This window comes from Halichoerus grypus, chromosome 3 (assembly GCF_964656455.1).
Source record: "Halichoerus grypus chromosome 3, mHalGry1.hap1.1, whole genome shotgun sequence".
NCBI classification, from domain to species: domain Eukaryota; kingdom Metazoa; phylum Chordata; class Mammalia; order Carnivora; family Phocidae; genus Halichoerus; species Halichoerus grypus.
The window spans coordinates 183,327,013-183,340,878 of record NC_135714.1 but is presented as its reverse complement, the minus strand read 5'-3'; the positions used below and the strand labels follow the sequence as shown (position 1 = coordinate 183,340,878).

Below are 13,866 nucleotides of genomic sequence, written 5' to 3'. Positions count from 1 at the left end.
TTCCTGCTCACTTAATTCTTGATACCTGCCCTGAAGACTTAGTTGTCATCAGGAACCCTTCACCCACACCTCAGCAAATCAGCTCAGCTGGGGAATGGGGTGAGGTGGTTAATAAAATTTTAATCAAATGAAAGTTGCACCACTTAAATAGTGAAAACAGCCTAGGAAATTACTGTATGGGCAACTGGAACCCGATTACCTCCAGATGTTTATTACTTATGCAAAGTTTTACTCATAATTAACTATAAATTGCTAATCTAATAACTAGTCAAGTTGCCAACATAACAATTGATTTTAGCGAAGTGGAAAAACTGGAAAGAAAAAATATTTCCTTTTGGAGATAGTCGTATTATCCTACTTTTTTTTTTTTTTTAAGATTTTATTTATTTATTTGTTGGAGAGAGAGAGCACAAGCAGGGGAAGCTGCAGGCAGAGGGAGAAGCAGGCTCCCCACTGAGCAGGGAGCCCGATGTGGGGCTCCATCCCAGGACCTTGGGATCATGACCTGAGCCGAAGGCAGCTGCTTAACTGACTGAGCCACCCAGGCATCCCTATCCTACTTTCTTTTCTTCTAATCTCCTTGGGCTTCTTTCTTTTCTTTTCATTTATTTTTTCTTTAACTTCATTTTTATTTTAAAATCTATCTCTAAGCATGCCTGGGTGGCTTAGTCAGTTGAGCATCCAACTCTTGGTTTCAGCTCAGCTCATGATCTCAGGGGATCGAGCCCCCCATTGGGCTCCATGCTGGGCTTGGAGTCTGCTTGGGATTCTATCTCTGCCCTTCTCCCTGCTCTCAATCTCTTTCTCCCTATACTGTCTCTCTCTCTAAAATAAATAAAATATTTTAAAAAACCCTATCTCTCATTGTGTAATCAAAATAGTACCATTCATTTATTGAGTAGTTAAAAAAATGTAAAAGCACAAAATTCGAAAGATACAAATGGGTAAAAAAAAATATTTACTAGATAAAGCTATGGAGTTGCACAGGGGCATCTAAAGAATATTATTTGCACCATAATTTGTAGGAGCGAGATAGAGCAGACAAAATGTATCCGTTAATAGGGTGCTATTATCAGAGAATGCCATGCAGGTTTTAATGTGAGGCAGCTGTGTAAGTACAAACATGGGATGATCACAATATATGAAAGGAAACAAAAGCTAGGTTTGTATAACATACCACCATTTGTGTAATCAAAAAAGGACAATCCACCCATATGCACACATATGTAAATGCTTATACTTGAAATATCTCAAGATTATACAAAAAGCTCATTGCCTCTGGCATGGGTTACTTGGTGCCGCAGGATGGGGATGGCATATTTTTCACTGTATACCCTTTGGTACCTTTGTTACTGAGCCACGTAAGTACATCAGCCAGCAAAACAATTTTAAGCAAGTGGTAGTCCTCCTTTTTTTAATTTTTTGTTCGTATCCTTTCCTCATTTTTTTTTTTTTTTGAAATTTTGGTCCTATTGTTTTGTACTGACTTTAAAGAATACCCTGTAGATTCACTAAATTATCCAGTTTTCTATCAGATAAATTGCAGATATTTTTAACTTAATTTTTGTTTTTTGACTTCATTTATATATGTCTAGATTTTTGCCTTGTAGAACTTTTAACTTTTTACATGGCCAAAGATATCCATATAGTCGATCTTCTTTACTCACAGGTTCCATATTTGCACGTTCACCTATGTGATAAAATCTGTGACCCCCAAGTCAATACTCAAGCACTTGCACGGTGGTTCACTGACAAGCTTGTTTATAGAGCAGCAAAAATTTGGAAAAATTTGAGTTGCCTGAAGTGTCTGGCCAGTGTCTTGTTTTGATTCTCATCCTACCAACAAGTGCTCTTCCTGTGGTCTATTTAGTGCCACATTTTTGTGCTTTGTTCCAGTGACTTCATGGTTTAGGATGGTCCCTGAGCATAGAGTTAAAGTGCTGTGAAGCGTTCCTAAGCCCAAGATGGCTATGACGAGCCTTATGATGAAATATATGTGTTCAGTAAATTATGTTCAGGCATGAGTTATATAGTGTGTTGGCCTTGAGTTTAATGTTAAAGAATCCATACTATATTGTCATAATGTGTCTTCAAATACACAGAAGCATGAAACAAGGTTGGGTATTGATCAGTTGACCAAAATGTTGTGACCAGAGGCTCACAGGAACCTGATCCTACATTTCCCCTCGGGGCAGTGATTCAGTATTCACGAAGTCAGTGTTCATGGCAATTTTATCAACTTAACGTAGGTACTGTAAATAATGACAACTGTATTGTCTTTTATGATTTCTGACTTTCCTTGGTGTTACACATAGAAGGGGCTTTTGCCTCTGAGGATATTTTTAACAATAATCTAGTTGTCAATCATCTAGTCCTTTAACCAATTTAATTTTCTCATATTTATATCTTTGCTTCATTTGGAATTTTGGGGTAAGGTATGAGAAAGTAGCATATAATTACACTTATAATTATACATATAATTAGCATATAGTAGCATATAATATACTTATAAGTATACATATAATTATATCCCAAAGCCACTTATGGAATGGTTCCTTTTCTTCCTAACTGATTTTAAGATTCTGGCACTTTGCTGACATCAAGGGTGGTAAGAGTTCCAAACTCACTGTATCTTCTGAAACCACAGTTAATTTTTAAAAGTTGACATGATAGAGGTAGTTTTCAAAGTCTCTCCATTTCTATATGGCGTGCACCCCTTTCCCAGATTCCACCCTGCTCATACCACCTTTAATATGCTAAAAGCCATGGATACAGGTCTGTTTCTCTTACTAATATTTAGAGTAAACGTTTAGAGTAAATGTCAAATCAGATGGAATTGGTAACTGCAGATTTATGACTCTCCTGGGCACAGTCTGCACGCGGTTGCTGGAAAGCAGTTTTAGGTGGGCATGCCTCAAGTGGGAATCCTACCATGTCTTAAACCTTAGTCTTAGATCTGCTGGGTTGTGGTTTACCACTTCTTGATTCAGAAAGATACTGAGCCAAAGTCCTCCAGGCAAATCAGTGATTACGAAGATATGATCTAATTAAAGAAAGGCTCTAATAATGAAAGACCTATGGAATAGTTAAGGGAAAAGGATCTATGAGACTAATAAGAGGTTACGGGACCTCTTGTGTAATCCCACAATTCTGGCTCTTCTGTGGAAGGCAAGAGAGCCAGTCAAGGTGAGCCACCAAATGTTATTTACAAATGTGAATGTTTCCAAGTTTTAAATGGTCAATTTCACCCGCAGTCATTTCAGTCATGATTTATTCATGCAATGCCAGGTCGATTTTGTTGGAGGACGTGCGCAGAGGCTCTCGAAAAGGTCACCATTGTGTGAATGTAGATTTCAAAAAGTTTCCTACTTTCTGACTTGATGAATTTCTGCTATAAGGTTGAATAGTCTAGGTACTGGCAGGCCAAGGACACAATTTCAGACTTCTGGTCAGAACAGAAATGTGAGATGCATCTGAAAAGGAAAGGCACAAGAGAATATATTTCAGACTACGGGGCACAAGCCCGGGTTACCTATGTCAGCAATGAGGCTGCCGGGCTTCTGCTCCTGGAGGAACTGGCGGACGCGAGGCCAGGCTTTGCTCTGCAGGTCACTGAAGTAAGGTGCCGTGCTCTCATACACATCATGCACGTGTTGCTTCTCCAGCTGGGCAGCTTCATGATCCATCCTGGGAATGGGGCCACCCCAAGAAATGCAGGTCAGAGTACGCACCAGAGATAACTGATGGAGGATGCGGATTTCCTAAAATCGGGGACCTACAACCGTCAAGGTTGTACTGTCCTTACACTCTCTTTTGCACTGCGAAGGACAAAACCTGCAGTGTGACCCCACCATAATTGTCCAAAGGCTAGCAAATGCATAGTTTTTACCTGCAGATCTTCGGAAAATAATGGTTTGGAAACGAGCCAGCCACCCTACGTTCCTGTGCAAGATCAATTCTTCATTTTGGAAGCATATATAAAAGGCTTACCAAATGGTTCATTCTGGATAAAATTATCTAATGCTAAATACATTTTTAAAATTTTATAACAGGTAGCTCATCACTCCAATCCAATCACAAAGCCCTATTGAATCTACCTTTTTTTTTTTTTTTTTTTTTTTACAGGTCTTTGAAATTTATTGTAGTCACATAGGGAAAAAGTCAGGTTTAATGTTTTTGGATTCCAACCATTTCTCTATTTCCATACTAATTCTGCTTTAGAAAAGGTGCTCATCTCCTGCCTGAATTACTTCCAGTCTGTTAACAGGTTTTTTGTTTGTTTTTGTCTTTTGCCCCTCTCAACCCCTTTCCTTCACTTATGCCACAACTATTTTTCTAAAACATAAATCCAGTTGTGTTGCTTTCCATCTCAGACTTCTTCAGAGGCATTTTATACCTTGTTCAATCAAGTTCAGGTGTCTTAGTGGGGCTTCCAAGGCTCTTTCTGATCTGGCCTTAACTTACCTCTTGAAGCCATTTCTCACCACCCTTCCCCAGCATCAGATGAGCTGTATTACTCAGTGAACCATGGTTTCTCAGATGCGACACATTCTCTCCCTGATCCAGGGGCCTGAACAGATGCTGTGCTTTACCTGGCTAACTTCCATTCATTGTTGACACGCTCATCGCCTCTTCCAGAAAAGCCTTGTCTGACCTTTCATGCAGGATTAGGCAATCAGGAGTGGAAAAATGTAAGAGCAGTCTTAGAGGCCTCTGCTGTGTTGGGTTTAATCTTTTAATTATTCTCTTGAGGCATGTGAGTGAAGAGTATCCCAGGGAAGTGGCCAGGGGCTCAGCTTGTGGCTTTTTACCAATCAATATCAAAGTATTTTCAATCATTTGAGAGCCGTACTGGTGCGCATCAGCTAGTTTGGTGCTGCCCTTTGTACGCCTGTGCATCCCATGCATACCTCTACACATACAAAGGGCTATAATAGTTTATTTGATATTTTCCTCTAGTGCTGGCTGGAAAATCCTAGAGGTCAAGGGCTTGTCTTATTTAATGCTGAATCCCCTGGAGTTTGCACACAGCAGACCGTCAATAAAGGAACAAACAAACATAACCGGAATGGAATCTAACCATGACCACAGAAGGTGGCATTGGCTTTGGGAGAAGAGGGAGTGACCATGGGGCATGTGGGAAGAAAGGAACCTACACTCACAAGCTTGCAGATGAGAGAGCGACAGGAGAAGGGCCCAGTCTCTAGACGGCCCCTGCATCCCGCTCCCCACCCTCCATCCTCTTACACCCCCACCCTGGGAAGTAGGAAGCACTTGAATAAGATGGTGTCTCATTAGGAACTACAAAGTACCTTCCCTTCTTACTCCCCTTTGCATTTAAGAAATATCTTGTGGAGAGATACTTTGAGACTACATAAATATCCTGTTTTTCAGAGTCTCATCAGCCAGTTTCAGCGTCCTACCCATGGGTGATTCTTGCCCAAAACAGTTAGTACCATAATCATCACCAAATGATGATATTCTAATTCCATCATTCCTTCTATTGCAAGGAAGAGCTTCTCAGGATTTACTCTTAAGAAAACAAATTAGCAGTAGACTCTCCTTAATTACCATGGACCTGCCCACAGCCCCTGCAAAAAAATCTGGCAAACTCCTAACAGAGTACAAATCTCATTTGTGAGGTCTGACAAAACTTCCACCCAAACTGAAACAGCTTATGTTGCACCCTCAACTGGAATTTACAAAGTAAACAGATGGCTGCCTGTAACTTCCTACACACCAGAAAAGCCCAAACGCCCAGTGCTTTTCTTTTTAATCAAAATCTCCGTAGACTTAAGTCTCTTTAACACTTTTTCCCCCTCAAGGAATCAAATCAGGCAATGCAATTTTGAGGAACCCTAGAACAAATACATTTTACTTTCTTGTACTTGCACATGTCAAGTGGCAATCAGCATAAACTCGATTATCTTCAATCTGGCTCCAACTACAAGCTCAGAATTTGTAGTATCTGAACAGTACCCCTTGCAGACCTTCCTCTAAGTCCTCTCCCAAATTGCTTGGCCTCTACTGTAAACAAAGACCTATTTTAAAGTGTGTGAACAACAGAAATCCACTTTGTTTTTATTGCATTTTAAGTTAAGATTATATACTGCAGAATAAAGAGCTGACTGTGAACCTGATTTGTAGAGTTGGGGCTCTCCGATGTGACATTTTTTTTTTTTTTAAAGATTTTATTTATTTATTTGACAGAGACAGACACAGTGAGAGAGGGAGCACAAGCAGTGGGAGTGAGAGAGGGAGAAGCAGGCTTCCTGCGGAGCATGGAGCCTGATGTGGGGCTCGATCCCAGGACCCTGGGATCATGACCTGAGCTGAAGGCAGACGCTTAACGACTGAGCCACCCAGGCGCCCCTCCGATGTGACATTTTTAACACTGGAGTTAAATTTCCTGCAATATTTTCCAGATGAATGTTATACATATAGGTAAATTCCTTGTGAATTAGGTAATGTGATTAACCTAGTGAGATTAGTACTAAAATAAGAGCACAGGGTTCAAGGTGAGGCTAGGGAGATGGGGTTTGGTTTAGCCAGACTTCTTAACCTGTGTGCTGTCAAATTCTAGGCCCTTGTAGCTAGCTGATGCCTTGTTGGTGAGTCATGAGAGAAGGTAAAATAATCTGGAAGGTAAGGAGAAGTCAGAAGAAGTAGTGCACTGAAAATTCAAAGAACTAATTTGGGTTTTACTTTAAGTGCAATTGAAAGTAGAAAGTAGTTTTCAGTTGGTAGATGGGTTGGGGGGGTGGGTAACATGATTGGACTTACAATTTTAAAAGATCGCCCTAGGCATATCTAATTCTAATTAGACTAGAATAGCTATTGTTTTTATTTGTCCCACCAAGTTCACTATCCCCCTTGTTCTGATAATTTGTATCTTGTCCTCCCTGGAGGGGCATGTGACCCAGGCCTGGCCAATCATGGTATCGTATTCCGGATACAATCATTGGTCCAAGGTGGGCAGGTGATACCAGGTGAGCCAATTAGAGTCCTTCCTGGAGAGATCTCTGTGTGGAACTAAAGAACCAGTGGCCTTGGGGCACCTGGGCGACTCCATCGGTTAAGCATCCAGCTCTTGATTTCAGCTCAGGTCATGATCTCAGGGTCTGGAGATCGAGCCCCCAGTGTGAAGCCTACTTAAGATTCTCTCTCTGGGGCACCTGGGTGGCTTAGTCGTTAAGCATCTGCCTTCAGCTCAGGTCATGATCCCAGGGTCCTGGGATAGAGCCCCGCATCAGGCTTCCTGCTCGGTGGGAAGCCTGCTTCTCCCTCTCCCACTCCCCCTGCTTGTGTTCCCCCTCTCGCTGTCTCTGTCAAATAAATAAAATCTTTAAAAAAGAAAGCTTCTCTCTCTTCCTCTGCCCCTCCCTGCTCCACCTCACTCACACACACACACACTCTCTCTCTCTCTCAAAATAAATAAATAAAAATTTTTTAAAAATTAAAAAAAAAAAAAGAACCAGTGGTCTTGTCCCTGGCATCACAGAGCTAGAGAGATGTGAAGGTCAGGCTGCCAGTGACTATGTTTCCCCCACATGGAAAAGAGCTGTCTTCAGGTAGAAGAGAATGACGTCAGGCAAAGCAAACAGATGAGAGACAACCGCAGAGAGAAGAAACATGGGAAGCATAAAGTCCTGGTTCTACTCCCTGAGACTTTGGTTCTTGCAGTTCTGGGGGCTACTCCTTATCCTACCCACCTCGGAGTCCGTCAGTTCCCCTTTGTACTTACACTTGTTGGGTTTCTGACCTGACCGCCACAAGAGTCCTCTCTAATCCAGCCTTACTTCTTATACTAAGAACTTTGGGTTTTGTTCTATGGCTAGCCTATATTCCTTGGAAAATGGAAGCGAGGAGAGAAAGTGATAGGAAACTAACAGGAGAGGTCAGTGGCTTGATGTGTTTCCCAGGGAGAGAGGAACAAAAAGAAGGATATCAGCAATTCTTCTAGCAACTGGGTCCTCAGTAAGAAGTCACAAATACTTGGTTGTCCTGTTCTGAGCATGTGATTAGGATAACACTTCTCCACCCAACTTCATTCAGGCAAAGCCTGGATTGTGACCATTAAATATGATCAGAAAAGACGGGAATTATGTCTGGGCAGAAGCTTTAGGAGCCAGCATGTAGCTCCAGTACTGTTTTCCATGTCTCTGCAAAATCATGGAAGCAGCAGCGTAGCTCCCTGATGCACAGACAGCATGGGGGTTTTAAGCCAAAAGGAATAAACAGCTCACCTGAGAAATGTGGAATAGGTAATGAAAAAGTAAAAACTATCAGTTATATTCTATTGGAAGCTACCCTGTTACTATGTGAGTGTGTCTAAATTTTTTCCTTCATAAATATTAACATTATCCTTTTTACTACAGATGTAACAAAATTGGGAAGAAAACTGAATACAGTACTGTATCCCATCTTTTAAAACTTAATATTGTGAGCCAAGAAGTGACTTTTGCCTGTGGTTTTCTCCAAACTTCTCAAATACATGTAATTTCCTTCATCCCTAAATTCCACAGGACCTGAAATGTTTCATAGTCTACAAAGTATTATAATAACTTAAGTAATTCTACCAGATTCTGAACTCTGAAGAAGCAACATTAAATATACATCTTTGGTGAGCCCATGGTATCTAGCACTGGTCTTAAACAGGTCTAACCATGTTTAATGAATAAATGAAAAATGAAACTCCAGGCAAATAAACCATATTTTTAAATTATTTTAGTTTTAACAGTTTAGGTATAACTGATGTATAACAAACTGCACATTTGTAATGTGCACAATTTGATAAGGTTTATACATATGCACGCGGGGAACCACAAGACAATTAAAGAATGTAGCCATCACCTGCGAAGTTTCCTTATGTCCCTCTGTGAGCCATCCCTCTCACCTTTCAGTCTTTCTTAATGCTGTGTTTCTGGACAAAGAAACAGGGATAGATGGGTGCACGCTGAGACATGCCCAACACCCACAATTTCAAATGCAACTTTGAAATTTGAAATGAGTATAAAAAAATGAATTACTTTTAATGATCATTGTAAAACTATGCCTACCACACACATGTATAAATAGTAAAAACATTCAGAGGAGCTGAAAAGGTTTCCCAAGAAAAGATTTTCCTAGTATCTCATCAAGGAGATGAGACACTGAACTTGACCCACAGAGAACACAGAGAACTCTGAGAGGCCTTGTTTTGTCCCCTGGAGTGGCTCCTTGTCCCCAGGGAGAAGTCACCATAGCTGCATATTCTCAGGACAGTTCCTTTCATAACCAGTCCTAGAAAGGCAGCTCAGAAACTGGGATAATAGGCTCGAAGCTCATGGCCCAGTCACCAGGAGGGATTTGTCTTTTGTTTGTGATGGGAACTTCTGTTATATTTTATCCTGAGTTTCTTTCTGCACCATTATTCTCTCTACAGTCAGTCCTCCCCGTTTTGGCTCAATGGAAAACATACTCATTTGTTTTCTTATTTAATTCTGTCTCCAGGTACCTACCTACCAATGACATTTCTAAATTAAACTCTCTTGCTATGAGGTAAAACAATAGAGCTTTTAGAGGGAAAAAGACAGCTTCTATATAACCTTGAGGTTGGTTAGGATTTCTTCAACAGGTCCTAGAAAGAACTAACCATAAAAGGGCAAATAAGTAAATTAGACTATATTAAAATTAAGACATCACAGGGCACCTGGGTGGCTCAGTCGGTTAAGCATCTGACTTGTGGTTTTGGCTCAGGTCATGATGTCAGGGTCACGAGATCGAGCCCTGCATCAGGCTCTGTGCTGGGTGTAGATCCTGCTTAAGATTCTCTCTCTCCCTCTCCTTCTACCCCTCCCGTCACCTCCCTCCCCCACCCCCCTGCTTACACTCCTCTCTCTCTCATTCTCTCAAATAAATACATAAATAAAATCTTTAAAAATAAAAAAATTAAATTAAGACATCAGTAGGAGAGTGAAAATTCAACCCATAGGATGTAAAAAGATAGTCACAGTACATACATCTTACTAAGGGTTTGTATCCAGAATATAAAGAATTCTTCTATATCATTAAGCAAGAGACAAATAGCCCAATATAAAAATGGGCAAAAAACCCACAGAACTTCACCGTGGGCAGGAGATGAACAGGAAACACATGAAAAGGTGCCCATCTTCATTCATATCAGGCAACTGCAGATTAAAACCACAGTGTGATGCCACCACCCACGTGAGAGAACAGCTAACAGGAAAAAGACAGAAGATACCAGGTGTTGGTGAGAACATGGAGCTGCCAGAATTAGAATATGCTGCTAGTAGAAGTGTAAATTGCATCAGCCTGTTTGGAAGACTTTTGGCAAGTGACAACTAAAGCCAAACATATGCATATCCTGTGGCCCAGAAATTCTGCTCTTTATGTATGTGTATATGTATCCAAAAGAAATGCTCACATAAATTCACCAAAAGACAGTCTAGAATTTCCACAGTAGCATTCTGCAAAACAGCACAAACCTGGAAGCCATGCATTATGTCTGTCATCAATAGAAGAATCAAAGAAATTGCCGTGGATTCATACAACGAAATACTATAGAGTAATAAGAATCAAAAGTCGGCGACTATATGCAATGAGATGGCTCAGTCTCCTAAATATAATGTGAAAAGAGAAAGACACAAAAGAATACAGAGTATAGGATTCCATTTATGTAAAGTGCAAAAACAGGTAAATCTATGCCATTAGAAGTGGAATCATGGCTACCTCGGGGTGTAGGAATTGCAAAGGAGCGGGGGGGGGGGCACTGTCCTGGGGTGTGTGTAATATTCTATTTCTTTTTTTTTTTTTTTTTTAAAGATTTTATTTATTTGACAGAGAGAGACACAGCGAGAGAGGGAACACAAGCGGGGGAGTGGGAAAGGGAGAAGCAGGCTTCCCGCGGAGCAGGGAGCCCGATGTGGGGCTCGATCCCAGGACCCTGGGACCATGACCTGAGCCGAAGGCAGACACTTAATGACTGAGCCACCCAGGCGCCCCGGTAATATTCTATTTCTTGATCTGGGTTCTGGTTACACAAGTGTGCTTATTTTGTGAAAATTCATCTAAGTGTACACATATATACTTCCCTATATATTTCAATGTAAGAAAATCCTTTCACTTTCAGACAATTGTCTTACTATGAACTTAAAGGATTTTTAAAACTCAAAGCTGAGCAGAATATCCTTTCTCAGCCATGTCCTGCCATTGCCAGGATGAATGAATGTCATTCATTTAGTGACTTCTAGGGGACACCTAGAAACTGGAGATCACTAGGGTCAAAGATGAGTTAGGGTACCATGTTGATGCAATATTCCCATGAAATTAGATTATGTAATAATATATACAGAAACTGTTGAGAGAGTTTTTAGCTCAGATGAAATTTAACTGAGGATTTCCTCTCCTCTTTTTTCTTGGAATAGAACTATAAGACTTTTTAAAGAACATAAAAACGACCTGAACAAATAGAGATAAACCCAATGCTTGGGATGTGGACCCAACCACTGTGACTTCAACAACCACACACTTGACAATTCTGATTCACAAATAACCCTTAAGGACATGGTCTAGGGAAATTAACTGAGGATTTCTTACTAATTTAAATAAGATAATGTCTCATGCCAGATTATCCAGTAACCAGTGAAGAATAAAGTCCATTTGCTCTCAGTAAAGATGTCCTATCAGGGCAGTGTCTAATTGGTCTGCTGCAAGAAAAGAAACTCATTTTACCGACCCTAGATTCATGTGTTTATTAAATACTGAATAGCTTTACCTAAATATCCAATGTGAAATTAAGGATGAATTATGTTAGCTCCGGCCTCCAAGTAGCACAGCTACAATGATATATGAGGATTATGGATCTCAGTAAATGGATGGGAACAGAAATTATGTAAAGAATCCAGGAGAGATGCTGCCTTATCCTTAGCTTTCTAACAGCATGTGGATCCAATTCTTACCATCATTCTCTCACTACCTCGTTGTTCTATCGTTACTGTTACTCATTAAGACAATTCTCAGACACTTCAGTGCCTTGTTAGAAATGATTGGACAAAATGAAATTTCCTGATTTATTACTGCTAGGTTGATCAGCTGGAATGTTTAGTCAGCTGTTTATGTGGCTCTCTACAAGAGCACTTACTGGAAAAACCTGCTGAGTTTATGGGAGAATAAAAACTTTCGGAATGATTTCACAATATTTATAAGCCATAGAACCAAGGAAACAGCAATTTGGAGCCTAATTAATAGGGCAGTTAATCACCTGAACAACACAGATGTAATAGAAGAAAGAGGGCTCCCCAAAAAACAAAGAAGGAGCCAAAAATATGTGCCAATACAGTTTTTCTTTTCTTTTTAAGATTTACTTAATTATTTGAGAGAGAGAGACAGCAGGGGGAGGAGCAGAGGGAGAGGGACAAGCAGACTCCACGCTGAGCATGGAGCCTGACGCAGGGCTCGATCCCATGACCCTGTGATCATGACCTGAGCTGAAATCAAGAGTCAGATGCTTAACCGACTGAGCCACCTAGGTGTCCCTACAGTTTTTCTTTTTAAAGGTGTAAAATGGAATGATAAAGAAAAGGGGAAAGGCACTAGGGGAAGAGAAAAGGAGAAGAAAAAGGAAAACAAATATATATTGAATGATTATCACGTGCTTCTTATATGTCAATGCAAAAGAAGCAAGACATGGGAAGTGGGAAAAGTAGATAAAGATCTAAGAGTCCCAATTTCATAGGGATAAAAATAAGAAAGAAGAGATAAAATATATAATTTTATGTTTTTATTAATTTTATATCTATTCCAATTAGGGCTCAGAACTAGATATTTACATTCTAATTTCATTGTTCATAGAATGTACTACTATTAATCAATCATTAATGGAAATCAGACTCTAACAACTTGTAACTACAAGAGAGATTCGCTTGAACTTTTGTATTAAAAAATTAAAATTCAAAATAATGCCAAAAAGCCTAAAAACTCTTGCTCTAGAAGTCTAGAATTGTAGTATGCTGGAGTTTAATGTATTATGTTCATTTCCAGTGAAATTGGAAATTGTTAAAAAGGAAATTGTCTGTGAGCCCTGCTTGTATGTAAAATAGCACATCTCCAAATGAATGCATGAGAAATTGGGATCATCACCTTAGAACTCAATTAAATTGCATTTATAAGAAGTATCTATTCAAAGACTGACCAAAGCTGGGTAAGCCACTGTGTTTCTTAAAGCCCTTTGGGGGCGCCTGGGTGGCGCAGTCGGTTAAGCAACCAAATCTTGGTTTTGGCTCAGGTTGTGATCTCAGGGTTGTGATCTCAGGGTCATGAGATCGAGTCCCACATTTGGCTCTGCACTCAGTGCAGAATCTGCTTGAGATTCTCTCTCTCTCTCTGCCCTCCTGCTTGTGCTCGTGCTCTCTCTCTCTCTCAAATAAATAAATCTTTTTTTTTTTTTTTTTTTAAGCCCTATTAACCTGCCTTTCAGGGAGAGTAGCAAACTTAGAAATTCTATCACAGCTAAGGCATAGAAATCAAATAAATCACTTCAGGTCACCCGATGTGTTTGAAGATCTGACTGCTACAAAAGGAACGGAAGGAGAGAGGGAGGGAGAAAAGACACTAATGTGTGGACCCCAAAGCATGAAGGCATGAAGGTATTGCTGGGGGTAATTTCTGGTTCATATCTGTTTGTTTGTTTTAAACCATAAGACTTTAGTTTGAAAGAGAAGAGGGTCTGCCAAAGGTAGTTGTGAAAAAATTATTTTGGAAACCTGAGATTCTGCAAAATATCTGATCTCTCCCCAAGCCTAAGGCCATACACTTATGACCATTATCTGTATTCCCAGACATTTTAGAAATTAAATACTATTTATT

At 40.2% G+C, this 13,866-nt stretch overlaps 1 protein-coding gene across 5 annotated transcripts in view; it reads right to left on the bottom strand.

The window, feature by feature from the left end:
- Window positions 1-13,866, bottom strand: part of TRMT9B (tRNA methyltransferase 9B (putative)) — a 60,660-nt gene that overhangs the window by 12,572 nt on the left and 34,222 nt on the right. For all 5 annotated transcript variants that reach the window (XM_078069670.1, XM_036077106.2, XM_036077088.2 and 2 more), the window contains one exon: window positions 3,533-3,687. In XM_078069670.1, coding sequence (XP_077925796.1) covers window positions 3,533-3,686 — 154 coding nt within the window. In that variant the 5' untranslated portion in view covers window position 3,687. The remainder of the gene's footprint in view (window positions 1-3,532; window positions 3,688-13,866) is intronic.